Here is a 25,340-nt window from a genome sequence, read left to right as displayed (position 1 = left end):
ATCATTGTGTCTTTGTGTTTTAGATGTATGTTGTGGTAAACAGCATGGCGTTGATTTTTAAAAATTATTCTGACAGTGTCTGTTTTTTTATTGGATAGTTTTTTTTTAAATAAATGTTTATTCATTTTTTTATAAAAAAATTTTTTTTAACGTTTATTTATTTTTGAGACAGAGAGAGACAGAGCATGAATGGGGGAGGGCCAGAGAGAGAGGGAGACACAGAATCTGAAGCAGGCTCCAGGCTCCGAGCTGTCAGCACAGAGCCCGACGCAGGGCTGGAACTCACAGAGCGGGAGATCATGACCTGAGCCGAAGTCGGTCGCTTAACCGACTGAGCCACCCAGGCGCCCCTGTTTATTCATTTTTGAGAGAGAGAGAGAGAACGAGCAGGGGAGGGGCAGAGAGAGGGGAACAGAGGATCCCAAGCAGGCTCTGTGCTGACAGCAGCAAGTCCAACGTGGGGGCTCCAACTCTTGAACTGTGAGATCACGATCTGAGTCGAAGTTGGACACTCAACTGACTGAGCCACCCAGGAGCCCCTGTGTGTAGTTTAATTCATTTATATTTAATGTAAACTTCGATGTGTTTGAGCTTACATTTCATTGGATTATTTTTTATCAGGAGATTTCTTTTTTTTAATTTTCCCTTTACTCATTTTGGAGTAATAATATACTCAGTTTCTATTCTTTTAATGGTGAGCTTATTACATACAACATTTATACTTCTTTATATCTAAATCTAATTAACACCTTCACTCTTTGATAGTACAAGGATGTTAGAATAGTTAAACTTCATTTATAATTCCCTCAGTGTATATTTTTGTCATTTTTTAATTGTAAAATACACTTAACATAAAACTTACCATTTTAACCATTAAAAAATTTTTTTAGTGTTTATTTTTGAGAGAGAAAGAGAGAGCATAAGCAAGTGGGGAGGGACAGAGAGAGAGTTTAGACAGAGAATCTGCAGCAGGCTCCAGGCTCTGAGCTGTCAGCACAGAGCCTGACGCGAGGCTCGAACTCACGAACCATGAGATCATGACTTGAGCCGAAGTTGGACACTTAACCGACTGAGCCACCCAGGTGCCTCTCAAGCTGTTTTTTTAATTAAGCATAACTATCCTTTTTAATGAACAGATCTAAATGTTGCCTAGTATTTAAAGGTATGATTAGTTATTCACTTTAAATTAAATGTGTGGCTTGGGGGCGCCTGGGTGGCTCAGTCGATTAAGCGCCCCACTTCGGCTCAGGTCATGATCTCGCGGTTTGTGAGTTCATGCCCCATGTCAGGCTCTGTGCTGACAGCTCGGAGCCTGGAGCCTCCTTCAGATTCTGTGTCTCTTTCTCTCTCTGCCCCTTCCCCACTTGTGTTCTGTCTCTCTCTATCAAAAATAAATGTAAAAAAAATTTTTTTTTAATGTGAGGCTTGGGATTATTTGGATCACTTTGAGTATTTTGGCCTGCACACCTGTGTGATGGGGCCACCGTGGGTGCTACTGCTTGAGGCCTTTTCTCTTTCTAATATGTTGTTTTCCATGTACTTGTCATCATTTTTGGAGTAGCCTGTTGTGTTCTCATCTTTAGTGAGGTGTTTGTATGAGTTCCGTGAGAATATCTGTCTTGGCTTGTGGGAGTCCTTCCAGATGGGTGCTGGATTTGTATTTGATCAGTGTCCCAGAAGTAGCTCTTCACTAAGACTTGTTTTTAGGTCAGTTTCTTTGCTTGGGGATTTCTACACCCCGTGGCATATGTAAATTTGTAAACAATATGAGGAATAGGCCTGGGTTTTAATTTCTCAGGAGAGCTGCCCCCAGCTTAACCCCTCTGCCTTCCCATTTGGAGATAAAGAAGCTTCCTGACCTCCCTGTACCTGGCCTTCCTCCCCACAGGCAGTGAGGATGTCTGTCCTGCTGCACAGCCCTTCAGGAAACCTGGCAATGTCAGGCATCACGTTACCAACCACCGGCCTGGCAAAGCCTCTGATTCTGGGACCACGTGCTGCTCTTAAGTGTCCCTGTCTCCCTAGATCATTTTAGATTCCACATCCCTTCTTTCTGGCACATCGGGGGGAGGTGTTCCCTCAAAAGTCACTTTTTTCTAGTGTTTATTTTTGAGAGAGAGAGCGCAAGTGGGGGGGCAGGGGACAGAGAGAGAGACACATACAGAAGCAGGCTCCAGGCTCTGAGCTGTCAGCACAGAGCCCTATATGGGGCTGGAACTCATGAACGTGAGATCATGACCTGAGCTGAAGTCGGGCACTTAACCGACTGAGCCACCCAGGCGCCCCTTCAGAAGTCACTTTTGATATGTTTTATCCAACAATCCTGATGTTTATAGCAAAAATGTTTTAAGATTGTGCCTTTTATGTTTAAATGTTTTTTTTTTTAAAGTTTATTTCTGAGAGAGAGAGAGCAGGGAGATGGGGTGGGGGGGGCAGAAAAAGAGGAGAGAGAATCCCAAGCAGGCTCTGCACTGTCAGCACAAGCCCAATGCAGGGCTTGAACCCATGAACCATGAGCTCGTGACCGGAGCCAAAATCAAGAGTGGGATGGATGCTTAACTGACTGAGCCACCCCAGCGCCCCATGCCTATTTTATGTTTAGAACTGGACACTCCTAGGTTACTGTTTCCCATTGGGGAAAAATCCTTAATTTGAAAAAGGATCCATGATGATATTTTAACTGGCTGTAGCGCTCCCCTTTGAGCACTGTGATTCCACATTGCTGGCCTCACAGATAGAGGCCGCTTTGCATGTGCGTCTTCACCAACAGTACTGACCGCTTCCTGGCATCAGACGTGTGTTTCAGGAGCAGCGGGAGCCAAGGCTTACAGTCAAGGGTTTTTAAGTCAAGGCTTAAAATGGTCACAGAGGCTGGGAAGGGCCCAGAGGAGCTAGAGGAGGGAGGCATAGCTGTTCCAGGATTCGTGTTCCTGGGGCATGAGGCAGGTGCCCAGTGGGACAGAGGGCGGCTCTGCACCCTGCAGGGATTTTATGGCAAGGGCAGCAGACTCATGGAGTCTTTCAAGGGAGTATGACGAGGTCAGATTTGTTTTCTGAATGTATTACCCAGTCTCCAAGCCAGTGACCTCACATTAGGCCACGTGACCACGGGGGCCAGTCAGCCATGCTCATGGGAATGGCGGAATGCCAGGACTGGCCTTGAGCTTGTGGGGTTGATGGGAGGGGAGGCAGGAAGAGGACTGTGAGGGTTTGGGGGTGCTGTTGACTGAGGTAGCTAATGTTGGAGGAGCCCTAGTTGGGGCAGGAGAATTTCAGATTGGTTTGAGTCCGAGGTGCTTTGTAGACAAGCCTCAGAGAAAGGTCTGGGCTGTCATGTAAGGGAAGCTGGGAGGCCTGTGGCTGTAGTGGCTGCTCCAGGTGGGGTGTGCTCCAGCGCAGGCTCTAGGCGGGGTGGGGGCTGGCTAGGGGAGAGGAGACTGGACTGCTCATAGAGGGCCTGTAGCTTTTCTTTTCCCTTTGGAGTATTGATGCTGAAAATTTTCTAGAGTTGGGAATATTAAGACAGAAACTCTTTCTTTTTAATTTTTTAATGTTTATTTATTTAATTAAAAAAATTTTTTTTTTCAACGTTTATTTATTTTTGGGACAGAGAGAGACAGAGCATGAACGGGGGAGGGGCAGAGAGAGAGGGAGACACAGAATCGGAAACAGGCTCCAGGCTCCGAGCCATCAGCCCAGAGCCTGACGCCGGGCTCAAACTCACGGACTGTGAGATCGTGACCTGGCTGAAGTCGGACGCTTAACCGACTGTGCCACCCAGGCGCCCCAATGTTTGTTTATTTTTAAGAGAGAGAGAGAGAGAGAGACAGGGTGCGAATGGGGAGGGGCAGAAACAGAGGGAGACACAGAACTCGAAGCAGGCTCCAAGCTCTGAGCTGTCAGCACAGAGTCCCAACGCAGTGCTCAAACCCGTGAACCGTGAGATCATGACCCGAGCCAAGTCGTACGCTCAACCGATTGAGCCATCCAGGCACCCCTAGACAGAAATGTTTTCTATGGTTCTTGACATACGGTGTCAAAATATCTCTTAGGAAAAAGTTATAGCGACTTACTCTGTCGGTGACAGTATTCGGTTATTTTTCCATGTCCTTGGTGACATTGAGGATCAACATTATCAACAACTTTTGCCAATTTAGTTGCTATAAAATGATGTTTCAATTTACATCTTCAGGTTCAGCTTTTATTGGCACCCACCTCTTCCAGGCTTTTTGTGTGCATTTTCCCTCCTGTAAGTATCACTTCCCTCCTTTGACTGAGGGGCAGATGGCCCAGGGAGGTCACATTGCTGTCCCATATACACCTGCAGCCTCTCTTTCTGTGGGTTTCCGCTTTACCCCAGGCCACTTAAACAGGCTGAATGTTCCTTCGTAGTTACTTTTATTCAGATATAATTCACATGTATAAAATTCACTAAAGTACATATTTCAGTGGCTTTTAGTATAGTCACTTTGTTGTATAACTACAACTGTCTAATTCCAAAACATTTTCATTACCCTAAAAGGAACCTGCCATACCCACTGGCAGTCATTCCCCTTTCCTCTCTCCTTCCAGGCCCTGGCACCCACCAGTCAGCATTCCATCCCTGTGGATTTGCCTGTTCTGGACATTGCATATTCACAGAACCACACAGTACGTGTCTGGCATCTTGCACCGAGTATATCTTGAGGTTATCAGTGTCATAGCACGTGCCTGTGGGTCATACCTTTTTATGGCTGATTGGAACCCCTTTGAATGGCTTTGCCACACCTTGTTTCTGTATTCACCCGTCAGTGGACACATGGGTTGCTTCCTCCTTCTGGTGATGTGACCAGTGAACACTCCTGGGCCAGTTTTTGTGCACACATGTTCTCTGTTCTCTCTGGGATGTTGTAATTGTTCCTAGTGACTGTTTTCTTGTGTGAATTCTCTGGGTCACATCCTTCGCTTTCCTTCTTCAGGAACGTGAACAAGAATGTATACTAGAAATTGCAGAACGGATGAGAAGACCGGAGGATGAGGTTGGCACACAGCAACCGGTGGAGATGTGGCAGGTCCAGCTGCAGACCCAGGTGACCCGGGATGCTTGGGCCCCCATCCAGGTGCTCGGGCATGGCTGGTCCCTGCACACGCACCCTGTGTCTTACACTCGTGGGTTTTGGGATCTGGGAGGGTTGCAGGAAGGAGAGGTTTGTCACAAAGTAGACAGATGTGTGTGGCAGCCTCGTTTTGTGTGGGGCCATCGGAAAGACAGGTGGACACACAAGGATACTTGGGGGCAGTGTGTCTGGCCAGGTGCTGCTCACCGCACAGCCGGATGTTTCCCCATCAGCCGTGCTCCCACTCATTAAACTCAGGCAGTGCCACCGCCATGAGCAAGGCCATCCTGAAGGCACATCTGACTCCCCTGGTGCCTGCCACCTACAGGGAGCACGGGGTGCTGTGGACATGCTCGTGTGGAGGGAGGGCCGTGTGCATCCCTGTCGCTCACTGTGGCCTCGCTGTCCTGTGGGACGTCCCTGCCGGTCTCTTGGGAGATGTGTTCTCTTGCCATGATTTCTGTTATTGCTCTCTTTTATTCATTTTCTTTCTATGTGCTTCTGGGTGTCCCTTAAGTGCCTAGTTCTAAGTATGTTTTTCTGTTGTTTGTGTTAATTGGGAATAAAGTATGCTCCCTGGAACCCTGGCCTTCCTCCACTTTCTCCCAAGGCAGTGGAAGGAGAAACAGATTCTGCACATCTTAGCCAGGCACAGAAGTGTGCCCACCTTCCAGAGCAGCGAAGTACAGAGCTCACTCTGTCTCTGGTCTGGACCTGGGGTTCCTGGTGGTGTCGTTAACTTGGCCGCTCCTGGGCACTCTTTGGCCTCACGTTTTGCCCTCATTGTCAGTGACTGTCCAGAGCTTCCCACTGTCCATATTCTGGTTGTCATTCCCATGTTTCTGACGAGGGGCTCGCAGTCTCTGGAACGGCTGCTCACCTGTCTCCAGCCAGCAGGACAGGCCTGTGGGCTGGGGAGTCTGCCTGGAAGGAGCTTGGGGGCCACCCTTTGTGGCCTGGGAGCTCAAGGAGGACACCACCGCAGGGCTGTGGTTTAGGTGGAGGGAGAGGACACGTGGGCCAGAGGGGCTTCCGGATAGTATCGGGTGGGTGGTTTTAGGCAGCTGGGGAGCTGCTGGGTGGTGCCAGGGCTGCCTGAGGGCGGCCGGGAAAACTGAGGTCCCGTGGGGGGCCGAGCTGGTGTGCCGTCCCTTGGGTGTGAGCTCTCGGGGAGCAGGTGCAAGCAGCACGTGGTGGTGGGGTGCCGCTGCGGCGTCCTTGCGGGCGCGCGTGAGCCGTGTACCAGATTCCACCTGCAGCCCAGAAACCCCTCTCTCTCCTGCAGCCGGTGCCCTCCCTGGAGCTGGAGGCGTTGCGCCTGAGTCTTAGCAACATGCACACGGCGCAGCTGGAGCTGACGCAGGCCAACCTCCAGAAGGAGAAGGAGACAGCGCTGACGGAGCTGCGGGCCATGCTCAACGGCCGGCACGCCCAGGAGCTGGCCCTGCTGCGGAGCAGACAGCAGCAGGAGCTGGGGCTTGTGCGGGAGCAGCACTCGAGGGAGCAGGAGGCGGCGGCGCTGCGGTACAGCCGCGAGACCGGTACGGGTGGGCAGGTGTGCGGGGGCTTCACCGCCACTCGTCTGCTTCGGGTGGGGGGGGATGTGGGTGACCCCGTAGGAGTGTCTCCCGGGAGTAGTGTTGACGTGCGAAGTGCGGGACGCGCTGGCCGCCGTCCACCTCCTGGGTGGGGTCGCGTGCATCCTGCTCTGTGGGGACCCTGTTGTCCCCTCACCTTGCATCCGCTTCTCCCGTGGGCTCGTGGCAGGTTTGGAAGCCACGCTGTTGGAGGTGACCTGCTCGTGTGCCGGAAGTGTCCGTGTCCACCTCTCATGGGACTGTGTCTGTGGCTGAGCTTTGTCGACTGACTCGGGGGCTTCTGGACGTGTCCCCCAGGCTGCGCACTCTGTGCCCAGTGGGGCCATGTCGCCCCTGGTGGACAGCTTAGGCACCTTTTCATTTGGTGATTCTCTGGCCTAGTCTGATCTCTTTGTTTACATCTGAGGCATACTTGTATGTTTTAATGTTTCTTTTGTACACTTTTTGTCAATCACTACTTTTTGTAAACATCAGTTTTATTTGTTTTTCATTTTTCTAAAGATAAACTTTTATTCACGTATATGGATATGCCACTTATATATAAATACCGCCTTATTTCCAATTGGTATATGATAAGAGGACGTTTTTTACAAATTTCAAGTTTTTTTTAAATTCGGTCAGTAGATGTAAATAACTGATAAGTTTTAGCAGGATATGTAGTTTTAATTGTTTAAATCTGACTATAACACGTTGGTGCTTTTAATAATGATTAAATAAATATAAGCATCAGTTTTTTAACAGCTTGATCGTGCTATAATTCACACACCATACAATTCTACCGTTCAGGGTGTGCATCTCAGAGTCGCGCACACATCCCCACAGTCTAAGGTTACAAATTGATCCCCCAGAAATAAACTCTTGCCCATGAGCAGTCACCCCGTTTCCCTGCTTATCTGCCTATTCGTTGAGTTTTTCATTTGAAAAACGAAAGCGGTGTGCGTGGCCCTGGATGTGTTGAAAGTCTTCCTCTTCTCTGCGCCCCACCCCCCAACCCCCACCTCCAAGAGGGAGCCCGTCTTCTCAGGTTCCAAGGTTACTGTCCTGTTTGCTCATGTGGGTTCAAGCAAACATAAATAAGTAGTTTGATGTCTTCCTGGTTTTGCTCATTTTTAATTTAAGTTTATTTATTTATTTTGAGAGAACGGGCACACATGAGTGGGGGGGGTGCAGAGAGAGAGGGAGAGAGAATCCCAGGCAGGCTCCATGCCAGTGCAGAGCCTGACTCGGGGTTTTAACCCATGAACCATGGGATCATGACCTGAGCTGAAACCAAGAGTCAGACGCTTAACTGCCAGCCCCCAAGCACCCAATTTCCTCATTTTTTAAAAGCACAAAACACGCTTTGGCTTAGGTCTCTTTCTGAGCCATTTACTCTGTGCTCACCTCTGGTAACAAGACCACAGAGGGCCCACACTTGTCCTCTGCTCCGTGAGACTCTGCCATGGGCCGGGCCCCCGTGACCTTCCCTCAGAGGCAGTGTCTGGCTCTTCGCTTGAGTTCTGGGCTTGCTCAGACCACCCTCACCTTGCTCGTGCACCGTTGACTGGCACCGGCTCCGCCTTGGCTCGTTCCTGCGTCTCTTTCCAGGGCCCACACGTCCAGGTGTGTGTGCACCTCCCAGTCTATGCCGTGCCCTGCCCGCAGGTCCCGCCTTTTCCCTCCCCCACACCCTCAGCACTGGTACCTCTTTTCTTGTGCTTCTTCCCTCTCGGCTTGGGACCTGCTGGGTCCCAGAAGGTCTTTACCTGTCTGTCTGCCAGTACCTTGCCTGGAGTCTGGCATGGGGGGAGCCTGAATGACAGGCCTAGGTGTGTGGGGGCCCGGGGTGGGGCAGACAGACCAGAGGGTGAGCCCCTGCGGCCCCAGAGCCAGCTTGTGTCGGGCTGTCGGTCTGGCTGGAAGGCTCTGTCCGGATGTAGGCATGAGTATCATTTGTTAATTAAGCCATACATCGAGTTCTTACTCCCCCACAGACATGTACCCTGTTGTCCTGTTAGTGTCGGTGAGCCTTCCTGGGGAGCAGCCCTCTCACCTCCTGAGTGAGCAGACTGGGGGGAACTTCGATCTGATCTGCTTTTCTGTTTTTCTTGCAGCTGAGCTGAAGGAGAAGTTACAGTCAGAAATGGAGAAAAACGTGCGGATGATCGAGGTAGACGTCGTTAGAAATGTCACTCTGTGTCTGCAGAGTTTCCCTTTTGTCCTCTATCCCGGTGGCTTGCCCCCACCTCACCTCCGGGCTCCCCCCAGGAAAGCCCCTCACCTGATTCAGACAAAATCCAGTCAGAGCTTTAATTGAATGTGCTGGTTGAGAATGCATTGCTTGTTGAGTTAGAGCCAAAGCATTCTTCTACTTGTACAGTTTGAGTTTGTCGGCACAGCTTATTGGGAGTTTTTTGTGTACTTGTTCTGTAGTATGAAGCTCTTGCACCCCCAAGTCTGGTTCCCAAGTGGCCCCTATGGCCTGGCCTTTGCTCTGCTTTAGGACTGCCAGATGTTCCCTGCAGGGAGGCACACTGTGACAACTGAGTCTAACGTGTGTGTGAAGCATGCAGGTTCTGGGTGCTCTGTTGGGGGGGCGGGGTGCAGGCGGGAGAGGGGTGGAGGTGGGGTGCACGGAGTGCAGCGAGGCTGGGCAGCAGTGGGCCCTGAGTGCTGTGCTGACTATACCAGCTTGTCCTGCGGTTGTCCTCCCCGGGGGAAAGAGTTCTGTTTTAGGGTGTCACGGGAGTCTCTCACTGGAGCTTTTGATTCTGATGATGGGGCCTTTTTCAAGGCTACATGTGTAGAAGGGCCTTCGATGTCGGTGATGGCAGAGGAGGTGGCTGGTGAGGTTGGAGGATGTGAGGGACGTTGGTGACGGTAGGGGACATGTGTGACATGGGGCATGTGGGTGTTTATGTCCTGTCTGTTCTGCTCAGGCTGTTGGTGGAGGCTTGTCCCAGGTTGAAGGTTTGTGCCCCAGCTCCCCACCTGTCTAAGCTGGACAGTGAGGACTCATTTCTTAGGGCATTTGGGACAGAGCCAGCTCCCAGAAGAGGTCAGGTGATGTAGCACCCTGGGTCTTTCGTGGGGGACAGTGCGTGAATCGTCGAGTGTAACCTCCGCCCGTGCTTTGTTTCTAGGCAGGCGATCCTTGCTGTCTCTGTGCCTGTCCCTTTAAGGGGGGACCATCCAGGTTCCTGTGCTGATAGTTCTATCTGGGCGCGGCGACTGCCCACACCTGGTTTTCGAATGTAATTTGAATTTTTTGCCACAGATCATCAACTGTTGGCCCATAGTCATCTTCTTTCCTTATTTGGGTTAGACCCTGAAGCAAGACTGGGAATCCGAGAGAGGTTTATGCCTGGAAAACCTACGCAGAGAATTGTCTGCAAAGCATCAATTGGAGTTGGAGAATTTACAAGACCAGTTTAAGAAAGAATTGGCAGAACAGAAAGCTGAATTGGAGAAGATTTTTCAAGCCAAAAATCAGGCTGAAAGTGAGTTTCTTTTTTTTTTTTTTTTTAATTTTTTTTTTTTCAACGTTTATTTATTTTTGGGACAGAGAGAGAGAGAGCATGAACGGGGGAGGGGCAGAGAGAGAGGGAGACACAGAATCGGAAACAGGCTCCAGGCTCTGAGCCATCAGCCCAGAGCCCGACGCGGGGCTCGAACTCATGGACCGCGAGATCGTGACCTGGCTGAAGTCGGACGCTCAACCGACTGCGCCACCCAGGCGCCCCAGAAAGTGAGTTTCTAATTAAAACGAGCAAGTTTGAAGAGGGGACTGAATGCTCCCATGGAATATAGAACAGAAGTCACGCGCTGTGACAGCCTTGAACAGGGCAGAGCGCCCTGCCTGCTGGCGCCAGAGTCACCCGCGGTGGTGGTGACAGGCGTGACAGGTGTGGGCCAGCTGGGCTGCTTGGGCTCAGCCTTGGAGGCTCTCTTCGTTGACCACAGAGTTCTCCAGCTCCCTAACCTCTCCTGAAAACTTTATTTCGGAGATGTTTGTCCTTGTTCCATTGTTAAATTGCCCTAAGAAAACTAATACTGTGATTGTTTACCTTTTATCCCGGTCACCTAGTGCTGCTGCTGGAGAGGAGCTGGTGCCTGCCTGGGCTGCCACGCACCCCCCTGATGCTCCCTGGCCCTCCTTCATCCTCTGTGACCCTCCCTCATCCTCCCTGACCCTCCCTCATCCTCGGTGACCCTCCCTGGCCCTCCCTCATCCTCTCTGACCCTCCTTTATCCTCCCTGACCCTCCCTCATCCTCCCTGACCCTCCCTGACCCTCCTTCATCCTCCCTGGCCCTCCCTCATCCTCTCTGACCCTCCCTCATCCTCTCTGACCCTCCCTCATCCTCCCTGACCCTCCCTGACCCTCCTTCATCCTCCCTGACCCTCCCTCATCCTCTCTAACCCTCCCTCATCCTCCTTGACCCTCTCTCATCCTCTCTGGCCCTCCCTCATCCTCTCTGACCCTCCCTCATCCTCTCTGACCCTCCCTCATCCTCTCTGACCCTCCCTCATCCTCTCTGACCCTCCTTCATCCTCCCTGGCCCTCCTGCACCCCTGCGGACAGTGGGGTCTGGAGGGACGGAGGGCTGGGGTGGCTGTGCTCCTGTGCTGTTGAGAACGCCACACCCTGAGTGCGGTGTCCTCTCCCCAGTTGCGCTGAGGACTCTGGAGGCTCAGCATGACACAGACATGAGGAAGCTGCGCGAAGACCTGCAGTCTGAGCGCTGCCGGCACTTAGAGGACCTGGAGCTGAGACTCCGTGACCAGGAGATGGAAAAGCAGCGGGAGGTGGGCAGGGGCGCCCTTGTTTCTACTACTTAGCAAGGGAGGGGGTTTTAGGAGATTTTGGGTGGGCTTGTTTCCGTTTCTGTCATTTGCTAAAACTTAAGTACTGAATGTAAAGAGATGCGCAGTACTTAGCAGATACAAAAGTAATGGTAACGGTTTGTGAGGCTGATTTGACGGTTTTGCCCAGTGTCACACACGTAGAATCCATGTTCTGTACCAGGGGCTCTGGGGCCCCCACTCCAGGCACTAGGGGTCTCAGGCCACATTCTCTGACCATAACTCTAGATAGACAAGGAAGTCCTTAGAAGACTTAATGAGGAACTTCTCTGCTGCTTCTGTATTCAGAGCTCTTTCCCTGTGGAACACCACATACCCACGGTGGGAGGCGTGGCCAGACCCTCCTCAGGTACCCGAGGGCTTCTGTCCAAGAAGTCAGGAGGTGGAGTCTGTTTCTGCCTGTGCCTGTGTTTCAGATGAGAAGAGGAAGTTGTGAGAATGGCTTTCACACGTGCCCCAGCAGCCTTTCCCCATCACCTCCCTGCTGATTATTCTCCTTTGCTGAAGGGTGCCTTCTGTCCTGTCCCCACATGAGAAACAGCTGGCGGGGCCTCAGGGCCACCGCAGGTCGGCGCTTCCATGTCCCGTGTCCCTCAGCCCTGCAGTCGTGCTCCCCACTTGGTCCCCACTTCGGCCTGACCACGAACCCCTTACGGAGATGGTAGTTGCTGCTCTCAGCTCTGTGGATGCAGGGTGGGCTGGCTCCGTTCACCCCTGCAGAGACCCTTTCTGGGAAGGTTGACTGAAAAATGCAGAGAAATTCCCAACATACCGCAGGAGGGCTGAGGGAGGGCCCCTGGGGCGGACAACAGGGGGACCCTGGGAGGCTGGCAGTGCTGGCTGATGCTGACTGGCGGTCTCCCCTGACAAGTTAGAGGATGCGTGTTTGGGACGACAGAGAAAGTTCCCCTCCTAGCAAGACTATAGTCAGGTACAGGCGTGTTATAAAATGAGCTGTAGTTTTTCTCTGGTGCCACTGTCGCCAGTTTTCGCTTGGCTGTAGCTTTAGGAGTTCACCTTGTTGCCCCCGGTGCTGGGCACAGACCTCCTGGGGATTGGCATTGGATGGTGCCTCACACTGTTGCTTCCTTTTCCAGGTAGAGAGCCTCCGAGCATCCTACGAAGAGCTGAAGGCTCAGTCACAAGAGGAGATTCGGCGCCTGTGGTCCCAGCTGGAGTCCGTGAGGCCCGACAGACAGGACCTGACTGGTGAGGACTTTCATGTTGGAAGCTGAGATCCTCAGACACTACAGCTATGTGTTTTTAGTTGTTCAAGCTCCAAACTGGGACCTAATAATAGCGAGCGCAAAAGGAACAATCTTGTAAACTTCCTTGAAGATTGATCTGTGTGGTTTTAAGGTGAAAACTTGAGGGGCTTGGTTTCATCCTTAAACAAGTTGATTGAGTAGCGGCTACGGAACCGTGCGTCTTTCCTCACGTTAACGTGAGGCACCTCTCAGGTGTAAGATAGATAAAGCTTATGGTGGGGCTGGCATTTGCCTGTTATTCGTGTTTGGGTGCCGAAGAAATGCCGTTGTCGGCGGGCCCTTGGGGGTACAGGTGTGCCTTGCCGCGCACCGCCTCAACCCTGGGAGCTCGCTTGGGGCAACTGCTGTTAGGCTTCTGTGGCCCTGAGGGTGACGCCCCGGTCTGAGGGCCTAGCAGACCCACTGTGAGACCTGCTGTAAGAGGAGTCCCTGCTGGCTGGCATTACCTTCGGCAGGGGGAGGTCTGGACACACGGGCGTTTCTGCTGGTCTCTAGACAAAGCCTTTTCAGTCCGGTGGTCACCCTTGCAGAGTTGTAAGGAAGGCCCAGAAACGTGTGCGGTGGATGAGGCCTTGCTGGCACCCTGCAGCCCCCTGCCCTCTGCTGTCCGCCAGCACCTTGTCTTTCCCACCATCCTGTTTGTCGATGGTGGCGGCAGGTGGGGCTCACGGCTCTCCTGCAGGTGGACTGCGGGTGTGAGTTCCTGCACGGTTCAGCTCTCACGTGATCTGTGGGGGAGCCTCGCCCTGGCCTCCAAGGGTCCTTATGGGGATGTTTGCTTTGAAACCTCTGGGTAGTGATCGGTTTACGTCCACGTTACTTCAAGGCTAATTAATCATTAACTTGTTAACCAACCACCTGACAGTATTCTCTTGCTGAAAATAGTGGTGGTGGTAAGTTCTCTTGAGGTCAGTGTGTGTCACTGTACTGATGCTCTTAATAGATTCTGGCAGACTTAGTGGCTTAAAGCCACACACGTTTATTAGCTGGCAGATGTTCTGTAGATTGGAAGTCTGAGATGGTGTGGTTGGGTTTTCTGCCCAGGATCACCTGTAGCCGGAATCAAGGTGTTGGCTGGGCCTTTACCTGGCTCACTGAGGCTGGCAGAATTGAGTCCCTGCGGTTGTAGGGCTGAGGTCTTGTTTCCTTGCTGGCTGTTGGCTGGAGCTCTCAGCTCCTTGAGGCTGCTCACAGTGCGGCCCCTTCGCACTCAGAGACCCCAGCAGCACACGGAGTGCCTCGCTCGCACTTCCAGTCTCTCTGAGGTCTTCAGCACCAGCCTTAGAAAGCACTTTGCTTTGGGGGGGGTGGGGGGGGGGAATGGGATCCTTCCTGCATGAGGCACCCCCCCAGCGTAAGCCACGGAGGGCTCCTGCTTCACCTTCATGGTGCCAGGACCAGGGCCCTTTCTGGAGTTGAGGGTCTGCAGTGTCTCCTGACGTTTCCTTCGTGTTTGATCCAAAGGTGATCTCTTCATTCCTTCCCATTAAAGAGTTACCCGACCAGCTCCTGGCCCACGTGCCTCACGTGGAAGGACTGGGGCACCTAAAGCAAGACTTCCAGCAGCAGCAGCAGCAGCGAGAGAAAACCGAGCACGAGTCTGAGCTGGAGCAGTTGAGGATTTATTTTGAGCAGAAATTAAAGGATGCTGAGAAGAGTTACCAAGAAGACCTGATTCTGTTACAGCAGCGGCTGCAGGAGGCGAATGAAGAGTCTTTTCTGGAATCTGTGGACATCGGGTAAATAAGTGATTTTCATCCTAAAGGTGTTTTTTGTTTGTTTTGTTTTTTAAAAGCTTTAAAAAAAAAATGTTTAGAGAGCGAGAGCAAGCATGCATGCACACACGCGAGCAGGGGAGGGGCAGAAGGAGAAAGAATCCCAAGCAGGCTCCGTGCCATCAGTGCAGAGCCCTACGTGGGGCTAGATCCCAGGAGCCATGACATCATGACCTGAGCTGAAATCAAGAGTTGGACGCTTAACTGACTGAGCCACCCAGACGACACTTAAAGGTGTTTTTGAAACATGGGAGCCTTGAGCTGAATTGAAATCTAGTTTTATTTGTGATTTTAGGTCAGTGGAGACTTGTATTTTAGAAACACATTTATGTTTGGGCCTCAGAACAGGGGAGCGTTAAGGCTAGGAGCAGAGCGTGTGGCCTGAGCACCCCGGGTCCCTTCTGCTCCAACACGTGGCTCCCGTCATACGGTTGTGCGGTCACGCAGAAATGCCTCACTCAGCCATGGGCTCCTGTCGTTGATGGGAAGTAGGGGAAGTAGGCTCCTGATGAGGGAGCAGTGAGGGAGGGAGCAGAGCTCCGGAGGAGAAAGGGCACGTGCGGCGATTTCAAAACACCTTTTCTCTCATTCATCCAGTGCGTTTTTAGAAGAGAGGTCTGAAAAACGAAGGAGAGAGCACGTTGATGGACCCAGCCTTCAATCTGAGGTGATCTCTGTTCTTTCCTTAATTGAGGGGAAGTGGACACGTAACATTAGTTTCAGGTGCACAAGGTAGAGAGTTGACATTTGTGTGATTGAAAGTGATCACCGCAGTGAGCCCACTTAACATCTGTCAGCACACAGGCCTGCAAAGTCTCTTTCTCTTGTGATGAGAACTTTTAAGATCACTCTTAGCAGCTTTCACATGCACAATATCGCATTTGTAACTGTAGTCCCCAAGCTGTGCGTGACCTCCCCAGGACTTGTTCATTTTGTAACTGGAAATTCGTACATTCTGATCTTTCACCCATCTCCCCACTCCCAGCCCTGGCTACCATCAGTCTGTTCTCTGTGTCTGTGAGCTCCGTTTTAAGTGATATTTGTCCTTCTCTGACTGACTTATTTTGCTTAGCATTAGACCCTCAAGGTCCATCCATGTTGTCACAAATGGCAAGATCTCCTTTTTTATGGCCGACCAGTGTTCATTGTGTGTATATATACACACCGTGTCTTCTGTATCCATTCATCAGTCCGTGGACACTTGAGTTGTGAGCACTTGAGATGTGGCCAGTGTGGCCTTCCTGTCACCTGAGGTTCCTTTTTATTTGATGGTGATGCCTTGAGGTGTCGGTAGTCTGGGTCTTGTGGCTGTTATCCTGGGCAGATGGCACACCGTCACAGAGCATGGTGGCCTTGTGCAGGTGCATTCTGCCCCAGTGAGCAGTGGCTTCAGTGTGAGCGTCTGTTGTTCTCATTCAGGGTGTGTCTTGCTCACCTCAGGCAGCTGGAACAAATACCGTCGACCGGGTGGTCACACAGCAGAAATGGATCATCTTAGTCTGGAGGCTGGAAGTTGGAGGTCAGGGCTGGTTTCTTCTGAGGCCTGTCTTCTTGGCTTGCGGGCAGCAGTCTCTTCACGTGCTTTCTCTGTGCACACGCGCCCCTGTGTCTCTGTTTCCAAGCAGTCCCCTTCTGAGGTGCTGGGCCTATTGTAACAGGATGCTCCTAGTCTCCCATTGCTCGTGTTCTTTTCTAGAACTCTGTGTCCGTGTGATGATTTCCTGGGACGGGAGCGCCGTGTCCTGGGGGCTCCCTCCCGCTTCCTCACGTGTCCTGCGGGGTGTGGTGTGGCTGCTGCAGCAGACCCCTCGTGCCCAGCACAACAGCACCTCCTGGCCGGATGCGGCCCGTTGTCCTTGTCCACTGTGCTGTCCCACCCTCTGGGCCCCCTGTGCACTTCCATCATGGGACTAGTTGGGCTGTCCATGCTGCGTGGGGGGCGGCTGTGTGTCTGTAGTACCTGTGCCCTCAGTGGAGACTCGAGGGAACATGAGGACAACCCCTGAAAACTTGTTTCCTTCTGCTGTGTGATTGGTTGGTGTGACATCTGGAACGTTCTCCGTCCTCTGGCCCCAACGCTGTGGAGAACTGCCCGACCTGCTGATTCCCCCTTTGTGTGCTGCCCGTGCCTCCAGCAGCTCCGGGGTCCCCTATATGTTCCCTGGAGTTCTGAGATGGTAGTTCATGCATGTCTCCCCACTTCGTGCTGGGAATGGGGAGGGGTCTGTGTCCGAGACCCGTCCCCTGCACTCCGGGAAGTCTGCTGCTGTTCTGTTCGTCACCACTCTTCAGTGTCCTGTGCTCTCTTGGCAGCTCCTGTGGATGAAGCCACCGGTTTTCTTATATTTGTTAAATTTTTCCGTTAAATTTCCTATTTGCATTGCATTTTTAATTTCTGGGGTTTCTGCTTCCTTTCTCTGTTGTGTCCATGCCATGGGGCCAGAGTCTCTCTCACCTGTCTGAAGACCATTGGCATTAAAGGGTTTCTTGTGTCTCCCGTGTGTCCCTGCTTTGTCTCCATCCATCTGGGTTTCTGTGAGGACCTAGGTTTCTCCTGTGTTGGTTCGGGACCCATAGCCGTGTCTTCATGGGAAGCGTGGGGCATCATTGGTCTCGAGGAGCTCTGACTGGCGGCACAGCTGCTCCTGGGGTCCTGCCTTAGGTGGCCAGGTCCCCTGTCCCTAGGCCCTGCCTCCTGGCCCGTGTGTGCACCCTGGGACGTGCAGCCCCTTTGCCTCCTGGGCCCTAGACTTGCCGCGGGCACTGATTTCTGTCTTTCAAGGTTGGTCAGCTTTGGTTCATTACCTCTTCCTGTTTCTTCTCCTCGTAGGCTTGTAAGTTAAACTTTTCCTGTCATCGTGGCCATGTTGCAGGAAGGAGAGAAGATAAGAATGATGGGATGTATGTGTGTGTGTGTGAGTGTGTGTGTGCACGCTCGCTTGTTTGTGTGTTTAAAATTTCGACAGGCCACTCCTCAGGGCACCTGGCTGAACTCACGTCAAGCGTGTGGGAGCCCCACTTCCCTCCTGCTGCCCCTGGGCCTTGCCAGAGTGTGTTCCTCACTTATTGACAGCTGGTGTCTTTTTTTAGTTTGTGTTTCTTTGGTTTTTAATAAGGTTGAGCTGACCATTCTCTCTCTCTGATGCTCAGTTCACACCTTTGCCGTCGAGGCATTTGTCCCCTCCCCTGTGCTTTGGAGTCCCCGCCTGCTTCCCTCTCGCACTGGGGCTCATGGGCCTGGGTCTGCACTTGTGCGCCCTCCTCGGCCTCTGGCTCTTCGTCCCAGTTCCCAGAGTGTCGCACTATTTCCGTGCACCACCTTCTGATTCTTTTAAAGCCTTTTTAGTTTTAGTTTTATCCACCTGGTATTTAGCTGTTGTCCAGCAGGAGGAATAGGCTCTGGGTTTGTTTCCTTTTTCCAAATGGCTAGTCACTCCTTCAGGCCAGACTTGTTAAAACACAACCTTTTGTGTGCCTACAGTTGTCCCATGGGCACAAGTCTGTTTCTGGACTGGATTCTTTGCTGTCAGTCAGTGGTTCATTCCTGTAACAATGTAGGAATTTAAGTCTTGGTTTAAAATTTTTTTTTTCAACGTTTTTTATTTATTTTTGGGACAGAGAGAGACAGAGCATGAACGGGGGAGGGGAAGAGAGAGAGGGAGACACAGAATCGGAAACAGGCTCCAGGCTCTGAGCCATCAGCCCAGAGCCCGACGCGGGGCTCGAACCCACGGACCGCGAGATCGTGACCTGGCGGAAGTTGGACGCTTAACCGACTGCGCCACCCAGGCGCCCCAAGTCTTGGTTTTAAAGATAACTTGAGTTTACTGTGAACTTGAAGTGTAGATTGATGTGACTCCCCTGTGATATCTTAGGAAGATGGATTTACTATTTTTAGGGGAACAGGAAACAACAGTACCTGCACTGAGCCCTTCTTTTCTCCCTTCTAGAGGATGCTTGGGTTGGGCCTCTTGTCAGGGGTGCTCACAGCAGCGACCAGAGACCCTTCCCTTGGGGCAGGTCCATGTCCCAAGCAGGCAGCATGTGTCTGGCTTCAGAAGGGGACATGGGGGAGACACGGACTGGGAGGGAAGAGGCGCGGGAGTAAATAGGCTGGGGAAATCCCGGAGCCCCCACAGAGGAACAGGGTGCCTTTGGTAAAGGCTGAGGCCCTGGCTTTGGGAGGGGGTCTGGTCATCAGGGTCTGCCTGCAGCTCCAGAAAAGTTCTGGTCAGGCTCCCAGGAATGGCCTGCTTGGCGTCCCTGCAGCTGGGGCTCTGCATTGGCTTCGGTGAGCACAGCCCGGGAGGGAGGAGGGCTCGCCAGTCAGTGGTACGTGCCCGTGTCCTCAGGTCCCATCTCCCTGAGTCACCTGGCCCCCCTGGAGGTGAGATGCTAGGGATGGGGGGGATGGTGTGAACGTGCACATCCCAGCGAGTTCCCTGGGAGGCAGTGATTAGGTGACGAGCAGAGAGGTCCCTTGTAACATTTCCTTTGTGATATTTTTTTTTCCTGATTTGCACACACAGTTAGAAGCAGCCCACTGGCGCCAACTAGCAGCATTGAAGTCTTCCCTGGAAGGCCGGCAGGAGGTGGACCTCGCAGGGCCGCAGGTGATGGAAGGGGAGCAGCACACAGGGTTCTCAGAAGGCCCTGATGAAGGTGCGTGTACTTCCCTGCTGCCTGTGCTGGCGGCTGTCTGGCCCACAGGGACCGGTCTGGGGGAAGGGTGTGGGTTCTCTGGACACGCCCACCCTGTACTCTGCAGGTCCTCCCTGGTAGTGTCCTCAGAGTTAAGGGGCCGGGCTTGGGGCGTGTCAGGAGAGGACCTGACTGGGTGCAGGACGAGGGGTCACAGCAGACAGGGGCACGCAGGAGGTGGTAGACGGAGAAGCTGTGATCCTCCCAGTGGTTGCAGCAGATGGGGACGGTTAGTGGCCTGGCTGCTTAGGGGAGCAGTGTAAGGCCAGCCCTGGACACGGGTTCCAGGAGGTGCAGGCGGCGCAGCCGCTCACCGCTGTAGCTGGGCCAGCCCTGCGGGTGGGCGCTGTTGCCACCCCTTGTCGCCCTGAGGAGGCGAGACAGAGGGTCCCATGTGAGGGTATGGGGGTCAGGTCCCTGTTGGGGTGCTCTGACATGACCACCTGTTTTGGCCAAGGGCTCCCTTGGAGCTGGTGAGGCAGGCTGAGAGGAGGAGCATGGTCCCCGGGAGCAAGGGTTGTGCTGTGCTTGGCATCTGCCCCTCACTGTTCTCCTTCCTGTGTGAGACGTCCTTCACGGCCACCACACACTGCCTTACGGTCACTGGGCAGTGATGGGCACACACGGAGTGCCTGTGTCCGCTGTTCAGATCATTGTTGAACCCGGGAAGGTAACAAGTCCCAACCTGAACAGCCCAGAAAGGGCCTGGGCTACCAATGGCCCAGAATTACACGTCCCCCCGCCACTGTGGGGTAACAGTCACCTGATACCCAACTAAAGGGATGGAGTGGGTGTGGGTGGCTCAGGATAGGGTGGCAGCTGCAGGCTCGTTTTCTGGGGCTGGGGGCACAGGGGTGCTGTGCTGTGACAGCCCATGAGCTCCCGACTGGCCTCACCCGGGGGTGGCCACAGTCTGAGAGTCCGTGTTGTCTGAAGTGTTGGAAGATGAGTGTTCTTCTTGTTTGCTGCGTGTGATGTCCTCGAGGGTCGTGCCTGACTGTCCTCCCTGCCTTCCCGTCCCTCACAGAACTTGCTCGAGTGCCTCTCCTGTGTGCGCAGGACACAGCCTCGGAGGTAGAGACAGAGGTGGCAGCCAGAGTCTTGAGTTTAGAAGCTGAGCACAAGCTTAAACTCTCATTTCTTCAGTCGGAGCTCAAGGAAGAAATTGATGTCTTAAAACTAGAAAATAGAAATTTACACGAGAGGTTGCGGCATGAAATCCGCCTGAAGGAGGACTTGGAGAGGGTAAGTGTGGATCCAGCCCGCCTCCGCAGTGGCACACTTGTGTGGAGACCCCCATGAGTCCCGCGGCTCTGTCCCTCCTGCTGCCTGCAGCCGTGTTTGCTCAGCGCCTCCTCACTGTCAGGATGGGGTTCCACCCGGAGCCAGGGCAGGGTTTGACTCCTCGTTCCTCCTTCCCCCTGCTTCTGGGGTTAAGGGACTGTCTGGGCATCCTGAGACCCGGGGCGGGGGTGGGGTGCAGGCTGGTTGGCATGGCCATCTGCGGGCTCTGTGCACCCTGGTGTCTCCAGTGCTGTTGAGCCCCTGCTCTCTTCCTGCTGTCGGTCGTGCAGCCAGAGAGTGTGCCGTGCGAGTGAGGAGACCCCCGTGCATTGCTCACGCTGGCAGACGGTCCAGCGCGCAGCCTCAGCCAGATTCCTAGTAGGCTTGGCTGTGTGTGCTCCTCAGGGTGTGGCTCATCCCTGCATTGGAGTAATAGAATCCGTGCGATCAGAGCTTTTTTAAGCCTTTTCCACAGGTGTGCTGACAGCTATATTCCCTCCACTTCACGCCTGTGGCCTGATGCTCTCCCTTGTGTTCTTTCCCGCAGAGGTCTTTTTGGATTTTCGTTCTCCATCAAAACTGAATTTCATATGATGTTATTACCTGCACATTTGATCATATGTTCTTCTCTAAAGCAATGGTGAAGACTTGCCTCAAAACAGAACTAAAGATAGAGTTTTATGGAAAGTTGTGTGGGCTTCCCTCAATGGCTTCCGATGTTTAGGTGTTTGTATGTTTCCTGGACCACCATTTTACCTACTTACATCCATTACTGAGAGAGGGGTGTAGAATTATCTATTTTCCCCTTTAATTTTGCCAATCTTTAAGTATTTAAAGGCCTGTTACTACACACATTCACATTTGTGATTTTTCTGTCTTCCTGAAAAAGTTACCTTTTTATCCTTAATGAAGTATCTGTTTTCTCTGTTCTCTGTATTATTCTTTGTAGCATTGTTTGTATTGCAGTCTACTTTCTCTTTCATCAGTATAGTCATTCCAGCCTTCATTTGAATTTTGTTTGTGTGGCGTACCTTTTCCTGTCCCTTTTACTATTCATCTATTGAGAGTAACTACCTGGACTTGGTGTTGGACCTCCGTAGGTTAAGGGCTCAGTCCCATGAGACTAACCCCACCTCAAAGCCATTTGCAATTATTGGGTTCCCAGGTTACCTACTCACTTCTGCCTGACTTGGCTTCAAAGTCTGAATACTCCCAAACACACCCACCTTCCCCTTTCAGGCTCCTGGAAGTCAGGGAGACAGTTTACTGTTAGCAGTTTACTACAAAGGATGCCTGCTGAAGCAACCAAATGGAAGAGAGGCATAGGCTAAGGTGGGAGTGATATGCAGCTGCCGGGCCCTCTCCAGTCGTGTCACTGTTCAGTGCCTCCGCACACTCACCCACCGACCCTTTAGGGGGTTTTATGGAAGCTGCATTACATAATGTGGTTGATTAAATCATTGGCCGTCGGTGATTGAACTCTCACCTCCAACCCTCTTCGCTCTATGGAGGTTTAGGGGTGTGGGGCTGAAAGTTCCAGCCCTCTCTAATCATGCTTGATTTTTCCGGGGACCAGCTCCCATGCCGAAGCCACCCAGAGATCCCCAGACACCTGCTATCTCATTAGCATGCAAGAGACTCTCTTTTTCCAGGGATTCCAAGGGTTTTCACAGCTGTGTGTCAGGAACTGGGCACAAAGACCACATATTTATTTTTTAATATATTACACATACGCACAGCATATAGTTAAACATATTTATCTTTATTTTATAATGTTTATATATTTCTGAGAGTAAGACAGGGCACGAGCTGGGAAGGGGCAGAGAGAGAGGGAGACACAGAATCTGAAGCAGGCTCCAGGCTCTGAGCCGTCTAATTAGATTATTTTTTTAAGTTTATTTCTTTTTATTTTCTTTCTCTTTTTTTTAAATTGAATTTCATTTTTTTAACGTTTATTCATATGTGAGAGACAGAGAGAGACAGAGCATGAGCGGGGAAGGGGCAGAGAGAGGGAGACACAGAATCCGAAGCAGGCTCCAGGCTCTGAGCTGTCAGCACAGAGCCCGATGTGGGGCTCAAACCCACAAAGTGTGAGATCATGACCTGAGCCGAAGTTGGACACTCAACCGACTGAGCCACCCAGGCACCCCTATTTATTTCTTTTTAGAGTGAGAGAGAATGAGCAGGGGAGGGGCAGAGAGAGAGAGAGAGAGAGAGAGAGAGAGAGATGAGAATGAGAATCCCAAGCAGGCTCCACATATCAGTGCAGGGCCCAATGTGGGGCTTACACCCAGAAACAGTGAGATCATGACCTGAGCCAATGTGAAGGGTCAGACACTTAACCTACTGAGCCACCTTGGCGCCTCTATAGTTGGATATTTTTAAAACTCCATTCTGACAAACTCTAACTTTTATTGGAGTGTTTAGTTTGTTAACATTTTGGTTCATTATTGATCTGGTTTGACTTATGTCTACCATTTTGCTATTAGTTTTCTACAAGGTCCATCTGTTTTTCTTTATGTTTTCTTTTTTTGTTCCCTTTGTTCCTTCTTTCTTGCCTTTTGGGTTATTTGAATATTTTTAGGATTGATTGGGGGGGGGGGGGGGGGAGTGGGGGGAAGCAGAGCCCAGCATGGGGCTTTAATGCACAACCCGGAAAACAAGACCTGAGCTGAGATCAAGAGTCAGAGACTTAACTGACTGAGACACCCAGGCGCCCCTTAGAATTGATTTTTATGTATCTGCTGTGTGCTTAGTGGTTGCTTTCGGGAGTAGAGCATACGTTTTCCTCACAATCTTCTCAAGGTTAACAGTGTACCATTTCAGATCAAATGTGAGAGTCCTGTGAGTGGATAGGTGCATTTATCATGTTTTCTTTGTTTTTTATGCCGTAATTTTTATAGGTGTTACGTCTGTTTGTGTGGGTAAGCTCCACAATGTATGTTTTGTTTTGAATAGTCATATATACTTGAAGGAAATTAAGAGGAAAAGTAGTCTTACATTTACCATTTACAGTGCTCTTTGTTTCTTCCCAAAGGTCTGAGTTTCCATTTGGTAGCACTTCCTTTCAGCCTGAAGCATTTCCTTTAAGCATTCTTATTGTGCGGATCTGCTATTCAATAAGTTTTCTTTTACCTTCTTTCTTGAAGATAATTTTTGCTGTATCTAGAAGGCAAAGTGACAAGATTTTTTTCAGGATTTAAAGATGTTGTTACTTCTGACCTTATTTCTCATGAGAAGTCAGTGATCATTCAAATCAATATTTATCTAAATGTAATGTATCATTTCTTTTTAGCTCTTTCAAAGGTTTTTCTCTTTCTGTTTTATTCTCAGTCATTTTACTATGATGTGCTTAGGTGTGATTTTCTATGGTATTTTTTCTCTCATGAAATTCTTTTTAAAATTTTTTTTTAATTTTTAAGGGAGCAGGCACAAGCAGGGGAGGGGCAGAGAGAGAGAATGACAGAGGATCTGAAGTGGGCTCTGTACTGACAGCAGAGAGACTGATGGGGGCTTGAATTCCCAAATTGTGAGATCATTGACCTGAGCCGAAATTGGATGCTTAACCAACTCAGCCATCCAGGTGCCCCTCTCTTGTGAAAGTCTTAAAATCCGTGCATAAAATGAATTATGAATATTTGAGAAAAAGAAACCGGGATCCTAAGAAACATAGTTATCTGAAAAAACAAAAACAAAAAACTTTAAACTAGATAGACTTTATCTTTTCTTATTTAATGATCACATTACTGAAATGGTGGTCTGTGTTAGTGACTTACAGAAAATTCTATGTATTTGTGTCGTTCTCCTAATTTGAGGAGTTTTTACTGAGTATGTTCTTCAGTTTTTTATTTCTGCTCCATTTTCTCCTTTCCTTCTTGGAACTCCATTTCCATGGATGTTATATCTTTCAGTTTCTGAGGTTCTGTTTATTTTTTCTAATCTTTTTTCCTTCCTGTTGGTTAAATTCTATCAATCTTCCAGTTCACGGACTATCATTTGTTAGCTCTGATCTGCTTTTAAGTCCACCTAGTGAATTTTTAATTAATTAATTAATTAATTAATTAATTAATTTATTTATTTATTTTTAATTTAATTTTATTTTTTTTTCAACGTTTATTTATTTTTGGGACAGAGAGAGACAGAGCATGAACGGGCGAGGGGCAGAGAGAGAGGGAGACACAGAATCGGAAACAGGCTCCAGGCTCTGAGCCATCAGCCCAGAGCCCGACGCGGGGCTCGAACTCACGGACCGCGAGATCGTGACCTGGCTGAAGTCAGACGCCTAACCGACTGCGCCACCCAGGCGCCCCAGCCTAGTGAATTTTTAAATTTCAGATATTGTGCTTTCCAATTCTAGAATTTCTATTTGGTTCTTAAGAGTGTCTTTTATCTTCACTGTGATTTGCCATTCTTTTATTCATTATGAGTGTCTTTTTCTTTATGTGTGTAAGTGTAATTATGATAGCTGTTTAAAACCTTTGTCTGCTAATTTCACATTTGTGTTATCTTGGGGTTCTTCTCTAATGATTATATTTTCTTTTTAGCATGGATCATAGTTCCTGTTTATTTGTATATCAACTCATTTTGGATTATATCCTGGACATTGCGAATAATACACTGTGGAGACTCTGGATTCTGTTGTGTTCCTCTAAAGAGTATTGGTTTGTTTGTTTTTTTCCCCCATTTTTAGCAGATAGATAACTTGGCTGGATTTTGACTCCATGTTATATCTTCTCTGTGTTGGTCGGCTCTTGGAGTCTGCCCGCACACATAT

At 50.7% G+C, this 25,340-nt stretch overlaps 1 protein-coding gene across 13 annotated transcripts in view; it reads left to right on the top strand.

The window, feature by feature from the left end:
- PCNT (pericentrin) overlaps window positions 1–25,340 on the top strand; it is a 133,664-nt gene that overhangs the window by 21,726 nt on the left and 86,598 nt on the right. For 9 of the 13 annotated variants that reach the window (XM_043593347.1, XM_043593352.1, XM_043593344.1 and 6 more), the window contains exons 4-14: window positions 4,573–4,650; window positions 4,959–5,069; window positions 6,382–6,637; window positions 8,788–8,843; window positions 9,999–10,173; window positions 11,345–11,481; window positions 12,636–12,747; window positions 14,299–14,545; window positions 15,179–15,248; window positions 19,111–19,243; window positions 20,310–20,527. In XM_043593347.1, the coding sequence (XP_043449282.1) occupies window positions 4,573–4,650; window positions 4,959–5,069; window positions 6,382–6,637; window positions 8,788–8,843; window positions 9,999–10,173; window positions 11,345–11,481; window positions 12,636–12,747; window positions 14,299–14,545; window positions 15,179–15,248; window positions 19,111–19,243; window positions 20,310–20,527 (1,593 nt within the window). The remainder of the gene's footprint in view (window positions 1–4,572; window positions 4,651–4,958; window positions 5,070–6,381; window positions 6,638–8,787; window positions 8,844–9,998; window positions 10,174–11,344; window positions 11,482–12,635; window positions 12,748–14,298; window positions 14,546–15,178; window positions 15,249–19,110; window positions 19,244–20,309; window positions 20,528–25,340) is intronic. The other 4 variants (XM_043593354.1, XM_043593350.1, XM_043593348.1 and 1 more) reach the window with 1 other exon arrangement.

This window comes from Prionailurus bengalensis, chromosome C2, assembly GCF_016509475.1.
Source record: "Prionailurus bengalensis isolate Pbe53 chromosome C2, Fcat_Pben_1.1_paternal_pri, whole genome shotgun sequence".
Taxonomy (NCBI): Eukaryota; Metazoa; Chordata; class Mammalia; order Carnivora; family Felidae; genus Prionailurus; species Prionailurus bengalensis.
Note: the sequence above shows the minus strand (reverse complement) of the source record. Positions and strands in the feature narration are given on the sequence as shown.